Source organism: Nematolebias whitei, chromosome 6 (genome assembly GCF_014905685.2).
Source record: "Nematolebias whitei isolate Nwh7 chromosome 6, NemWhi1, whole genome shotgun sequence".
In the NCBI taxonomy this organism is placed as follows: domain Eukaryota; kingdom Metazoa; phylum Chordata; class Actinopteri; order Cyprinodontiformes; family Rivulidae; genus Nematolebias; species Nematolebias whitei.
This window is the reverse complement of record NC_056503.1, coordinates 7,872,240-7,887,379: the sequence shown is the minus strand read 5'-3', so window position 1 is coordinate 7,887,379 and position 15,140 is coordinate 7,872,240. Positions and strand designations below refer to the sequence as shown.

The 15,140-nt window shown below is 39.7% G+C and overlaps 1 protein-coding gene across 1 annotated transcript in view; it reads right to left on the bottom strand.

The window, feature by feature from the left end:
- Positions 1–14,242, bottom strand: part of LOC119410488 (solute carrier family 25 member 36-A) — a 19,159-nt gene extending 4,917 nt beyond the window's left edge. The window contains exons 1-5 of the mRNA XM_037677367.1: positions 13,823–14,242; positions 11,588–11,752; positions 9,898–9,975; positions 5,145–5,245; positions 179–245 (exon numbers count right to left, since the gene is read on the bottom strand). Of these exons, the coding sequence (XP_037533295.1) occupies positions 179–245; positions 5,145–5,245; positions 9,898–9,975; positions 11,588–11,752; positions 13,823–13,863 (452 nt within the window). The 5' untranslated portion in view covers positions 13,864–14,242. The remainder of the gene's footprint in view (positions 1–178; positions 246–5,144; positions 5,246–9,897; positions 9,976–11,587; positions 11,753–13,822) is intronic.
- Between the last annotated feature and the right edge of the window lie 898 nt (positions 14,243–15,140).

The window sequence follows — 15,140 nt, the reverse complement described above, 5'->3', positions numbered from 1 at the left end:
TCAGTTCTATATCGTTTGGAACTAAAAAATAAATTAATTAATAAATCACTTTATTATTCGTTAGTAAGTTTTTTAAATGTTATTACTTAAAATCCAATTAGAAACCTAACTAAAGTACAGTTTCTAAGGTAACAGGATAGGAAGATCACCGAGGGGGTTGAATAGTTCTTGTACTCACCTTGCGTCCAACTGTAGACGTGTTTTTATGAGCCATATTGGATTTGTTGCTGTGATGGCTGTAAAACCTAAGAAGGGAAATATAAAGCAGGATTACGCTTCCAGAAAGGGCCATGACACTAGGGTCAATTTGATGACAATAGACTACAATCTAGTATCTAGGCAATATGTAAATGTTCTTTTAGAAGCTTCAACATCTGCAATATGTTACTTGGTTTAAACTTAAAAAAAAAAAAAAAAAAACTAACATTTTAAAAGCAACTTGGAGAAGAAATTCTAAACCCTTGATGGATTATGAGAGATGAGCAACAGATAACTGTACTTATTATTACTAACAGCTGTTAAAAGATCTTATCCAGGAAACAGGGTAAGAGATTAGAGGAAAGAAATTCTCATGAAGGATAGGAAGAACCAGACATAAAGAAGCACAGATCTGTGGTGAGTACTCACGCAGACCCAAGTAACTCCTCACACATGCAGCTAGAGACCCCTGGTGGTGCGGGGGTCTCATGCCCTTGCGAGAAGAGAGTTACGGTAGAGTAAAAGCCTAAAACAAACACAGGCTTGTGTGTAGCAAAATGACCAGCATGCAACCATTTAACTTCTCATTCTCCACAATATCCCACAGGATTTAGTTTGTCACAACCCCAATGATCACCCAACACAGCAGACAACAGCATGTGGGGCAGAGCAGCTGACATCCTGACAGTTAACCTATGTAGCTTCCCTTCCCCCTAAAAAGTGATCACTAACAAAATATGGAAGTACAGGTTACTGAACTTGTACAATACTTACAAATTTAAAGAGCTTCCATTTCATGGAAGAGAAAAAATGCTTTTTATACATTTTGACACTAATAGTTAAAAATTCAGTAATTTTACGTATTTGTTTCCAACCATGTTGTTCTCATCTAGGATGAACATTTCTAATATTTATGAAAATGCTATTAACTAGTTATGATAAGTGACTCATCACATCGTATCAGGGAAGGAGTCATATTTGGTCACAATGAAACATCTCCATCTTCTACTGCTTTATGGGGCCGAGATGGTGTAGGGGCAGCCGACTCGAGACCTGAAGGTCCTGGGTTCGATCCCAGGTCATTGCACATGTTGTGGTGTCTCTGAGCAGGACACCTAATCCCGAATTGCTCCCTGGGCACTTACATAGCTGCACACTGTGCCACCTGGGTGTATCTCAGGTGTGATGGATTAAATGCAGAGAGCCAATTTTGTCTTTGTATGGGAGCATACAATGATGACAACACATAGCACTTTATTTATCTGTAGTCGGGTCACAGAGGTGACAGGTCCAGGAGAGAAATTCCTCTCCCCATCGGCACTTTTCAGCTCTTCCTAGGAAACCACGAGGAGTTCCCAGGCAAGAGAAAACACTCAATCCCTCCATCGAGTTCTGGGTCTTGCCTGGGGTCTCCTACCAGCAGGACATGCCAGGAAAACTTCTAAAGAAATATGTCCTTGGAGCATCCTAATCAGATGCTCGTACCGCTTCAATGGACTCCTTTTGATGCGAAGGAGCAGCGGTTCTACTCAGAGCTTCCCCCAGATGAAGGAGCTCCTCACCTTAAGGAAAAGTGAGGCGCTCTTGTTAAGGAAGCTCATTTTGGGCCGCTTATATCCAGGATCTCACTCGTGAGGGCGTAGACGAACGTTTGGCTTACAACTCAACTCTTTGTCCACCACAGCCAACTGAAGCAACACCCTCATTACTGAGGACGAGGCTCCAATACGTCGATCCATCTCCAGATCCATCCTACCGTCACCACAGAACAAGTCGCCCAGATGCTTGAACTCTTCCACCTGAGGCAGTCACCCTCCTCTCCACGACTATGCCTTGTGTTCATAAACACCACAAACAGGATCAGGGACCAGGGACAGCCCTGGTGGAGTCCAACGCACACCAAGAACAAGTTCGACTTTGTGCCAAGAAAGAGAATGAACTAATCAAATCCTACCTCTGAAACTGCTCGTGACACCAGGATGGTCTTGGTATAAAAATGCAGATTCAAACGACAGGACTCTGAAAATGTGCTTGATGTAGTTCGACCAAATATGACTTACACACTGATTTGATGAGAGTCACGTGAAAAGACATTGTACAACTTTTAGCACTGATCAAGCTAATATGTACGTAGAATCAGTCTGAATAACATGTTAACTGTGAAGCTAACAGTTTTACTTGCAGCCACAACAGGACAGTGTTGTGCTAGGCAGCACTGCTGCCACCTCGACACCCCGTTAGTTCAGCTCTGGCAGTGGGAACACTAAATACTACTGAGGTTGTAAATGAGGAAAACGTCCTGACAAATGATGACCTTGACTGAGCTGTTGAAAGGTCAAAGTGGTAGTGTGGTTAAAGCAACATGGCCACAAACTTTAGTTCACACACAGCTACACACAAATACAGCTGCATGTATTTAAAGTTAACGGGTTATTTAGGAATATAAAGTATAAAGTACAGCCAAGAAAAAAAAAAAAGTCTACCCACTTTCAATTTTAAGGTTTTATGGACATATTAAAATAATCTGGCCTCTATTTAAATTTAACTTCAAGCGAGCAAAAACAGACATGTCATTATTCAATCAACAAAACCAACATGGAAAAAGTTATGTGGAAAAACTAAGACCACCTCAACAGCTTCTAGAGCCCCTTTTAGCAACAATGATGGTACTCGTTTGCATCAGCATCTCATATTGTTGTGGAAGATTTTTGGCCCACTCTTCTTTACAGCATGACTTCAGTTTAAGGAGTTTGTTTGCACTGATTCCTGCAGAGTGCTCTGAAGGTCCTGCTGCAGCAGCGGTGCCCACACTTTTTCAGCATGCGAGCTACTTTTAAAATGAACAAGTACAAGTAATCAACCTACCATCAAAATACAAAACATACTTATTTAAAAACACATTAAGTATGCTTTTTATGTTTTACGTTCTTGTTTTTAGTATTTTACCATGTTTTATATGGCACCTTGATCTATTGTTTTATAATACTACTTTTATTTTAATTACATTTTACTGTAGTTTGTTGTCTGTACTTTATATGTCGTTTGTCTAAAACAAGACCTTCTTGTAAATGAGTCCTTGTGACTCAGTGAGACTAACCTGGATAAATAAAGCTTGAATGAATGAATACGTCCCAGCTCGCTGTGGATGCAACATAAATAACAAAACCCAAAAGTTTGTTTAAAAAAAAAGTGACAATTTATTTTTTACTGTCTGTGTACAAAATAATTACAAAACCCAGCAATAACTTGTGTTTTTCACACAAAGGAACAGAAAACAACATATAAGCCATATAAGTTCTTTTTTATTAACTTTAACAGTTAACTTACTAACTGAGGCCTGTACAGTCTGAGATTGTGCTCTTGGGTTTTTTGTAAGTTCTCTGAGCGTTGCAGGGTCAGAACTTGGACTGAATTTGCTGGAACAGTTGCTCTTGGCTACGGTTTTAAACGTTTGTTGTTTTTTTTTTATCTGTGATTAAACTTACTCACTGTGGATTTTTTTCATAACCCCATTGACATCACAAATATCTCTTGCAAGGGAGGCCTGATCCTGAAGGCAGCCTAACATGCATGTTTTTAAAATGATCACTTAGAATAGTTTGGATTGTTTTAATGGATCCCAGATAGAGCTGTCATTTTTAACCTGGGCCCGAAGCCCGGCCCGACCTGGGCCATAGTAAAGTGCTGGATGTGTGGGCCGGGTGTGTGTCGGGCTTTTGATTGCGTCAGCGGATGCGCGCGGCTGACGATCCAATTATATGGCAACATGGCTCGCCATATCTTCACCAGCCACACGCAGCCATTGACAATGCGTTGACCGGCCTTGAAAGAGGTTAAAAAAAAAAGTTCATTTCCTCTTCAGATGGGACTATACTGCCAGGAAACGATCCATTGCCCGAAAGAACGTTCAGCCACTGCATTCAGCGGATGCACGCGGCCGACGACCCAAACAGGTGAGATCCCAAAGCAGACATGTCAGAGCAGGGTCTGTGTCTGAATAATGCACAATGCAGGCAGAAGCAGGAATTTAATGCTCTTTGATGGTCATGTAAGGACAAACACCCCCTCAGCGCCGATCTTCTGCCCCTTTCATTCAGCTGCATGCGTCCACTGACCGTAAATAACTATATAAGCAGTCAAAGCTTACCAGTAATAAAAATGTCTGTTTTTTTCAGGTTCGGACCTGTAATTACTATTAATGTGTCAGGTCGGGTGGGGTTCAGAAATGATGGCAACGGGCTGGGTCGGACTTTTTGGGCCCGAATGCAACTCTACTCCCAGAATGATGGGCAGCAGCAGTAGCTTTTCTAAGGTCATTGCTGCTGATGTTCTTCCTTGGCATTTTGTTAACCCACGCCTGTATGCTCCAGAGCAGAAAAATGTCAACATTTTGTTTCTTATAGAGATGGTCAGTCACAATGATGATCATCAGTAAATTGAGTGCATTTGATTAACAACACATGGCTTTTATACTTGCCCTCTAAAATCACATGGAAGAAGCAAGGGTGGACCTAGTTTTCCATCCCCACACATAACTTTTCCATTTTGGCTCAATAAGCAATATAAATAAATAAATACAGTCAAGGTGGAATCTGTTGACTGTTTTGTAGACTTGAGGAAACCCTAGAATGGAAAGAGGGTGGACTTTCCTTTTTCTTCACAGCTTTGTAGGTTGTAAAACTTTGCTGTATATTAATCTTACAAATCCTGTACAATGAACTACTTTTACTACTTTTTTGTTAACTACAGAACACCAACTTGCCTGATCTTGTAATGCTGCATCATGTAACAGTTTTCCAACAATGAACAAGACTAGGTCTAATTGCCAAAAAAAAAAAATCTAACCTGATTATATCAAAGTTCATGCCCAATAACCTGATTATAGATTTTGACAAACTCAAGTGAACAGAGGGGCATGCCAGTCTGTGAAGTCTGATTATACTAACCTGCCATTCCTGCCGAAGCCATGTGTACTTGTGTGGAGTCTGGTTCCAACACGCCATTCAGCTTCTCTTTGGCAGTGGAGTAAGCAGCAAAGTAGATTGCTCTGTTGAAAATAAAACAAATAGTTTACAAGTGTTACAACCCTAATGAGACACAAGTCATATGCCTCATTTTTGGATTTCTGTGTACAACGACTAATTAGTCTCAGCACTGGCCCTAAGTATACACACTACTGTTGAAGGGCCAGGATATTCTGATGAAAAAAATGAAACCACATGGGTGTTTTGTCCCTGAGACCGCCCGTCATTGCTGCAGCCTCTTGCTCAAATGCACTTAAGATATTACAATGATTTTCAGAAAAAGATGTGGCGTGAATTATTTACAACTCTGGTTTTACTTGGCCTGTCAACACGATTTAAAAACCAATGTGTAGTTTAAATTAGGAATGCGCGATATATACGGTACACCGTAGAAACGATAGAAATTTAGCTTACGATAGAGATCTGTCTTCTACCAGCTAACCGCAGTAATGCTGTGTATGATGTAAAATCAGAGTTTTCAGTTTAATCGTTACTTTTTTTAGTTGAAAACTGTGCGTAAGTGACGTTAAAGTCATTTCTTTGAGAGCTAAGTAGCAAATCTACAAGCTAACTACGGACGGCTTGCCGTAGTGTTGCCGTATTCGGACGCATGCGCAAAACGCTGAGTTACGTCAAAAGTTGTTTTTTTTATTTTTCCATCGAAAGTTAAAGTAGGCGTTGGTCAGCTTTAGAGAAACCTGCTCTCTGATCTGTGAAAAGAACGCTGTGTTGTGTGATTTTACTGCGAGACCCTCTGGTCAAAGCCACAGACTCATTTTGTGTCAGCTCTCCTTAAAGCAGGGGTCGCCCACTAGAGGGTTGGAGAGTGAAGTGTTTCAAAGTAAAATGCTGCTCTGTTGCTGTTCATTTCTTAAGTAAAAAGACTGGAAACTGTTAAAGAGTTAACAACACATTCTTTTGTTTAAAACATATGGCTAAAACTACATTTGATATATTTTGCACTACAAGAAAGAAGCCCAATACTTGATTTGTTTATTATTTAAAAACTCTCTGGACCTAGTAGTGGAATTTTTTTAAATTCAAAATATATGATGGCAAAAGGACATCCTATGCTTTTTAAAAATTCCTATTAAGTTTTATACCAAAAACATATTGCGATATACATCGTTATCGCCACCCTTGACAATACATATCGTGATATGAATTTTATGCCATATCGCACATTCCTAGTTTAAATGTGTTTAAATGATTTGTACTTTTTGATAAAGTGTTTCCCCTAGGTCACTTGCCTTGGGTGCTGATCTCTTCCGGGGGGGGCGCGCTGAGAGAATTGTAGCGCTACGCCTGCATTGCGCTAGCTTAATGCTATGTTAGTGTCGGCAGTTGTTGATGGGGAGAAATGTGTAGCGCTACTTTAGAGGCAGCATTTGTAACTTTGAGGTTTGCAGTCTGAGCTGCTCTGCTAATCTCCGCTCCCCGTCAGGAAGTGGTGGAGCAGAGTTGGGGGATTTGGTAGGCAGGGCGTTCAGTTCTGTTGACAGGGTGGGGCTCCCTCCTTGGATAATGGTAGGGGAAACACTGGCCAAAGATGTTTATGGTAAATATTTGTTGAAGTTGACTGATGAATAATAATGACAATAAATAAATAAAAATCATGCAAATGAGTTTGTATGGTTTAGTCCACTAAAAGAAAACCGATATGGGAAAATCGTTATTGGCCTGTTAGAGCTAGTCAAAAAGCAGATATTGGTATCGGCCCACAAAACCGGAATCTGTGCATTTAAAATCCACTTTGCACATCAGAACATTAATTTGACTTTAAGATTACATTCAGTCTAATTAGCATTAAAAATAATTATGTGGAATAGAGACGGAGGAATGCAGAAGTTTTCACAACAAACATTTTTCTCATACAAATACACCAATTGAGAGGTAGCACATATTTCATTCAGAGTAATTATATGTACTTGATTTCACCAAAAATTGTCCCAATAATACTTATGGCTTAATATAAATGTTTGTGAGGCTTTTTGTATCCTCCCTGACAGTGATGCAGTGCAGCATCCAGCTTGGCTCATTTATACAACCGTTTGTCTGCCAAGTCTCACTGTTAATGATGCTCGTCCATCATGTTAGAAAAGCTACATAACACATTTAAATTTGAATCTGCATAACAGCTGAGGAGGCCTCTTTGCTGTATACACAGTGGAAACAGCGTTCATTTACACAGGATGTTCCCTAAACACTTCACGTACACTGAGCAGTGGCACGTGCTTGCCTGAGCATTAGCAACAGCCCATTAGACCCAGCGTTCCTCATCTCATCATGACTGAGAGAAACACTGTAAAAGCTGTTGGTGCTTCCAAATTATGCTCCTGCTGTTGTCATGTTCCCCCCCAAAAAAACAATGTTGAAACTGGGGAGAGCGCCATGAGCATGAATGGCAACTTAGTGATTGTGGAGTTTAACGGTTCTTTGTTACCAAGTAACACTGAAAGGGACCTTGTAATTGTTACAGCTACACATGCAGTTGTGTCAAAAGTAACTTTGACCACAAACCAGTAACCCCCATGACTCAGAGAGGAACAAGCAGGTAAAGATAATGGATGGATCTTAATACAAAATATGTGGCTCGAGAGAAATGCATTCATTTAGCATTTTTCTTGGTCAAAATAATTTTATATTGTGTTTTGTGATTTCATAAGGAGGGAAATTGTGCAGTGTTGACAAAGCAATTTAAACCTGTGTTGTCCACATAACTATGAGTATTACATCTTGTTAAAAATACCTGATAATTTTGTAACTTCTTGTGAACAGGAGGGTATGGAACACCAAAATGCTCAAAATTATTTTAAAGTGTTATGAAATAAGTATCTAAGCTCATTATTATGACATTTTTTCATTTTTATTAATTTCATAATTGTGTTTTCCATGATAGCTTATTTCATAATGCCACTTTTTAGCAGAATGACTTCAGCTGTCAATCAGCGTCATTGGGTTGGACCTGCACGCTCACTGGCTGATCCTTCACATTCATTAGTTTTCCTGCTAACTGGTACAGCTAGCATAGCAGCTAGCAGTGACTTGTTATGTCAACAGTGGTAAAGTTGCATGAACTTCGTTCAGCTCAGGTAACTTTAGCAGATCAAACAGAGGATTACGTTCTCAGAAGATACTGGTGTGACAAAAAAGTGATGGGCTGCCAAAAATCTATTGTCGCCGCGGAAGCGCGCACAGGAGGACTCGCTGTTTTAGTTCTTTGAATTTAACAAGGTTAACACTAGCTGTACCAGTGAGCAGGGATTCAGGAAAACTAATGGATGTGAAGGATCAGCCAGTGAGCGTGCAGGTCCAACCCACTGACGTTGACTGACAGCTCAAGTCATTCTGCTGAAAAGTGGCATTATGAAATAAAAAAAGCCATCAAGAAAAACATGATTATGAAATAAAATAATAAAAATTAAAATTGTTCTTATTTCATAATGTTTTATTTATTTAATTTTGAGCATTTTGGAGTTCCATAAAATGGGACTCAAAATAGAAATCCTGTGGAAACCCCTTTGTGGGTACTTAAAAAATGTAAATGTCAACTGAGTGGTCAAAAAAATTTATTATGTCAATGTAAAAATAAGAGACAATAAAGCCACTTTGTCATTGATAAGTACGACTCGAGTCGATAATCGTCTCATCTGTCCTTCTCAGGTGTAGCTGATTTTCTTTTACCCTTTATTTACACAGGTAGTCTCAATGAGTCACGAGAACTCATTTTCATAAGACTTGTTTTTGGAAGCAGATGGTGGGGGTTAAGGGCCTTGCTCAAGGGCCCAGAGTGGGGTGAATGAGGGTGGAGGCAGGTGTGGGTGTTTCATCTTTTTCACCCACATTTTGATGTTGACAGTACCGGGAGCTGAACCTGCGACTTTCCGATCACAGGCCCATCTTCTCTAACCTCTGTGCCACCACTCCCCAAAAGGTCCAGGTGTAGCCATGCAGGACCATCACGTTTGATATCTTACGGTAAATTTGTTTGTTTCTTGTAGTGCTGTCCCACCCGCGTTGAACTCTCTGATCTGCCAATAAAGACAGGACGGTCTGGACCTCATCACTGGTCCACAGCACTATTCATGGAGTATCCATGCTGAACTCGAAACTTGAAAATACTAACTGAGCAAGTCATCCTGTGACATAGCTCCATTGGCCAATCAACGGCTGCATCAAAATTGGCCCCTTGGAGCAGTTCGCTTGGAACCACACCTGGCTGAGTGGGCGTGGGTACCGGCAGTGGGCAGGACCTCAACTGGTGCGGTGTAGAACCAATGAGTGTAGAAACAGTGGCAAAGTGCTGTAAGTATGGTCCCTAATTTGATGATTTTCATCAAAGTTGGGACAATTTCAAGAAAATTATTTTGTTTGATTACTAAGAAGTAACAGTCAGAGATAAAAATAAATTATCCTTTATCAACAGAATCGCATGTGGCATATTTTAATATATCCGTCTTTCTACGGGTGTGCAATAAAAACATTTTTGAGCCAAGCTTCATAATGTGATATTTTGTAATCATATTTATCAAAAACACTTGTGGATAAAGAGTTAAGTAAAAATTAAACATGTAGACCGTATCACGTTAAACTGCACTGTAATGGAGCGTTTCAGTTTTTCATTTCATACTTTACTAAGAATAATGTGTTAAATATGAGAGAGGAAGGAAATTACCTGGAAGGTGCCACACCCACTAAATTTGGCCCCAAGCCCCTGAAAAGAGAACGAGGTCCCTCTTTCTCCAATATCAGCCTGGGAAAACAAAAACACACATTTAAACAACCTTAAATCACAAGTTGGCTGAACATTTAATCAACAGATCACACTGTTAATTATGGCTTGTTCACCAGTGAAGCAGGTGCTCTCTCTTTTAGGTTAATGTTGTTTTTAAACAGATGTTTGCAACAGGCTACAAGAGTTAGCATGTTAGCCCACAAAATATATACAGCCACTACTGCAGGTTCACGATGGAAGCTAATCATTAGTGACAATAATTATGTTAATAGTTAGCTGACTAACAAAGTCCATGTTCAATAATCCAGGTATACAATCCAACAATTTTCAGTCAGGTCATCTTAGCACCAGCATAACTGGTTTGTTCCACTTTGGAGTAAGCTGTTTGGGGGAAGAATCAGTTTTGTGTTGTGTGTTTCCTTGACTGATGAAGCCTTCTGGATGGAAGGTGAAACGTTTCAGCACAAAAAAAAAAAAAACCTGTCCAGATGACCTGACTGAAAATTATTGGAGTTAGCTGATTACTTTACAAAAGCAGAACAGCAGAGAAATGATATAGACAGAATTACTTTATCATGATAAATAAATATAAATAAAACAGCCTGTTGATTCTGATGTTAACTAATGAGTTATTAAATTAAATATACATTTTTAATTTATTTTTCATGCTTGTGTTTAAATTCAAACTATAGCCTTCAGATTAAAAATGATCATAATTATAAATGTTATAATACTACTGCTGATAGCAAAATGGTTTAAATCCAGATTGAGTTCAGAAAAAGATGACACCGACTTAAAACGGAGTGAGTCAACATGGTCACGTGTTTTTTTTTTTAAATTCACCTTATTTACATCTGTCCAATCAAATAAAATAACTAATAAATAGTCCATCCATAATTTTTCAGTGTTTGCTTAATATTCTCATCCTAAGTAACTTTAAACCAAACGTCTTGTCATAACTGACATCATAGCAGTTCAAGCTTGGTTTCCCAAAATGTTTGACTAGAAAAATAATGAATGATGCTCTTTGATTTCTCAGCTGTATTCAGCACCATCCGGTTGCAGCTGCTTGGTGAGAAGTTCAAGAGAATGCAGGTGGAGTCAGAGCTTGTTTCCTGGGTGCTGGACCAACCGACAGCAAGACCAGTGCATGTGTGGCTCCTACACTGCGTGTCTGACGCTGTTCTCTGCAGTACAGTGGGCCCACAATGAGCTGCAGTTTCCCCTGCCATTATCCAAGCAGGGCGCCCCGCCCTGCCTACGGAAAGTGAACCCAACTCGATTTATATGAACGGATATTAGAGGAACTAATGTGTGTTCAAGTCTACCTAAACAGTAGAGTTTTGAAGTTGTGTTTTAAGAGGTGGTTAGTTTTGTCAGAGAGACACTGGTCACACTGAACAATACGACACAACACAATGCAAACAAAAGACTGAACAACAACTCTGGAGTCAGACATTTTTGAGAGTGCTGGTGGCAAAAACTAAGCCCGACTATAGCTCAGCCCAGTTTTACTTTGACTTTAAACAATCTTGACCGGCGCACAAAACAATGGCACAGTTGTATCAATGTAGAAAAAAACTAGTCTGCATTTATAAGTCTAACAGACAAATTGAGGTCAAGTACCCACCTGAGACAGTGCAAGGGGCCTGGTGGAGATATTCGGGCCACACTGGCCCCATTGACAGTACTTAGCTGAACCTCAGACACATAAAGCGTGATGGAGGATGACTGCAGACGAGTCTTCACGACTTCCAATGGACAAGTCAATATGGCTCCTACCGTACCCCCACATCTTGCACAAAGACAGAGATGGACATGATGAAGATGAGACAGCAACAATATGTCTCAAGCAAAGACTGACAGGTTTAGGACTTTAAAGAGTTTTATTTTCAAATGGTTTCAAAAGTTATCTGATGTTTAGCACAAACAAACCAAGCAGTCAAACAAATAACTAATAAATGGTTCCACATTTTATATTTATTCAGAACAAAAATAAACATTGTGACATGGTAACACGGGTTATTTGTGAAACTTTAAAAAAAGAACAATTTTATAATGCTTTATAGCAAAGGCACACTATAATAAACACTCACGACAAGCAAAGCTCCTCCATGTCTACATCTCTAATTTATCTATAGCTTCGTTATGGCAAAAGGTTTTTAGAGAACAGTTGTTGTTTCTGCAAATTTGAAGCAAACTTTAAATTTGTTTGTCTATTTCTAGAACAATTATTATTCATTTCAAAGCAAAAGCAACTGGGTAAATTTACAGAAGTCTCCGACTTAAATAAGACTGATGAGTCCAAAACAATATTGACATAAATAAGCTAATCCTAGGAGGCCCGTCCTGGATAGGGCGAGACTAGGAGGATGAGGAGTTATCTCTCCTCTAAGGTTAATTTTCAACCTGAACCAAAGCAAAGAGAGAAAGTCGTGTCAAAGCAGTCCTTGGCAGAAACATGCTAAGAGAAGACATGTGGCTTCTGTACATGCCTAAGAGAATACAGACACTAAAGTAGTCACGGCGTGTCCACATGCGTTTGTTTTAATTTGCTCCATCACATACACAACAATGAGAAAAGCAGTTAGAAAAATTATACATCACTTGTTTGCCTTTCTTATTACCAGTGCGTTTTTATTAAAAGTACAATGTTAAACCATTACGAAAGCTCAGTTTTAACTCAGTTTTCTGAGCATAGTCATCCTCAAAATGTGATTTTGAATGCGTGTGTACACACACCCAGATGAAATGTTAAGGACCTAACATGTCTGAGGTTACCACAAATAATGGTTTATTTACAACAGATTTAAAACAGCTTCATAAATAGGGTATTCACATGTTCTAGGAATCATTTAAAAATGCAGGTATAGACACTCCATATTTAGCAAGTCTAGTACTACACCTTTTTCCACTCGCATCAATCAAATGTAGTGCTAATGCTAACCTTTCTTTAATCTAGATAAAGAACTGAATTTACAAATGGTGCTGATGGTGAGTCACTGTTTATTTAAATACACACACTGCGCCTGCTTCAATGTATATACAGTATTTTATATGCGATTGTTAATGCTTTGGAAAGTGTCTTACTGGTGGTTATTATATTTATAAAGTATTGATAAAACTCAATATAAATGGACCTTTATTGAAGAGCGGTACAAAGTATTGTCGAGGTTGCTTATCAAAGTTTCATACTGTTCTTTAAATTTATTTCTACAATGGATGTAAATTGCTCTAGTAGAACAAAGATGTTAACAACAATTATATATTTTTAGTGTTTTAAGTCCCTGCTCGAACAGAGTCGAATCATCTCATTTTACTCTTGTGGTTTGTGTCGACATGCCCCATTTCCTGAGGCTGTGAGTGAAAAGTCTATCAAAAGTTATTTCTTTCCACGTTTGCAGAGAAATGTTTTGTCTCCAACTTGAGCAAAATGTATTTAATACTCTGCAGCCTTGGTGGAACAGGGCAGCGGGATGTGATGCACAGCAACAGCAGAAAAAAGATCACTACGTTTGATTTAGCCTTTAACGTGGAAATGCACAGGATTATGATGCATTATAATACACCGATGTCACAGACACATCGTTGGCTTTTTAATTTTATATTTGATAGTTTAACTCACAGAGACTGATGGAAAATGTTACTGCCACAACGACCCGAATGCTCGATCACTAAACTACCATTTTCATTCATATGTAATGTCCGACACATTCATGCTTCATCTTAATTGTTCAGTTATCATTGCGACACGGACAAGTTACCCGGACACAAAACTGCAAATATCCCTGAAATGAATCGCTTCACCAGCTAACGCCTGTTAGCATCGAGCGAGCAGCTAGCTAGCTTCAGAGAATATACTCACCCTCCAGCAAACAGATGAACTAAGGTGTCTCTTTGACTCATTGTGGATCATATTCGGAAACCGTTCGCGGAGCACCAAGCGAGAATAACTGGTGAGGCGTGGGGTGAAGAGAGAGGGGAAATACGACCCCTTAAAGCGAATAAATGCCCCTCAGTGCGCGTCTGTTGTGGTAGAGGTCAGCTGCGTATGAGAAACGAGGGAACAGCTAACTTAGCTAACTCGCGTTAGCTGCCAAAGCTAACTGGTTTCCGGTGCTAAAGGTAGATGTTGGAGTGCCAGCTCGATGTTGTCTCCTTTCGAAACGGGACAGTGTTTCACCACAGTGTGCCTAACTGCAGTTTGGGATTAAATCCAGTCTTGAGGCAATACGAGAGCTGGGGACTACTTCTTGACCTCCTCACGTTGGCTTGTTTTGCTTCTCAGAGTGCTGCGGGGTCAGGTCGCGATGTTTATTGTCGAATGGGAAGGCGCCAAACAGTGGACGTGATTGGCTGAGGGATCCCTAGAGCCCGCCCCGTCACTTTCTGTCACGTGACAGTTTCTTTTATTTTGAAGGGCAGAGATAAGGACGCGCGATAAGAGAAGTGAAAAAAAAGAAAAAGGTGATTTAAAATAAATCAATGACTAAAGAAAATAAATTAAAATTAATGACATGACCAATTTGACCAAAATTTAAGTTCAAGTTCAAGTACACTATCTTTATTGTAATTCGCATAAAGTGGTATGAGTTGGAACGAAATGTGTACACAGGATCCCACTTACATCCAAAATAACAAAAATATAAAGTAGAAAAAGAAACAGTATATATAAGGATATAAGAGATACACTAAGATATACGCTAAACAAATGCTAAACATATAAGATGTATGCTAAACACTAGCAATTATTAAAATCATTAAATCAGCAGCCGGAACATGAATACAGCAGCATAAAAGCATGAGATCAGCAGCATGGATAATCAGCAGCACAGACAAGTCACATATCACCAATTAAAGTGGCATTACAGGGATAATCCTTATTAGGGATTTATGAGTCTAACAGCCTCAGGGCAGAAGCTGTTCCTCAGTCGAGTGGTTCTACATTTAATGCTCCTCAACCTCCTTCCTGAGGGGAGCGGGGCAAAAAGTGTGTGTGCTGGGTGAGTGAGGTCCTTCATGATGCAGGTGGCCCTCTTCCTGCATCTGGAGGTGTAGATGTCTGTGATGGTGGTGAGGCTGACTCCAACAGTCTTCTGTGCAGCCTTCACCACTCTCTGCAAATGACTGCCACCTGACCTTAAGAAACGCAAAATAACAACAATTTAGTCGATTTTGACCTG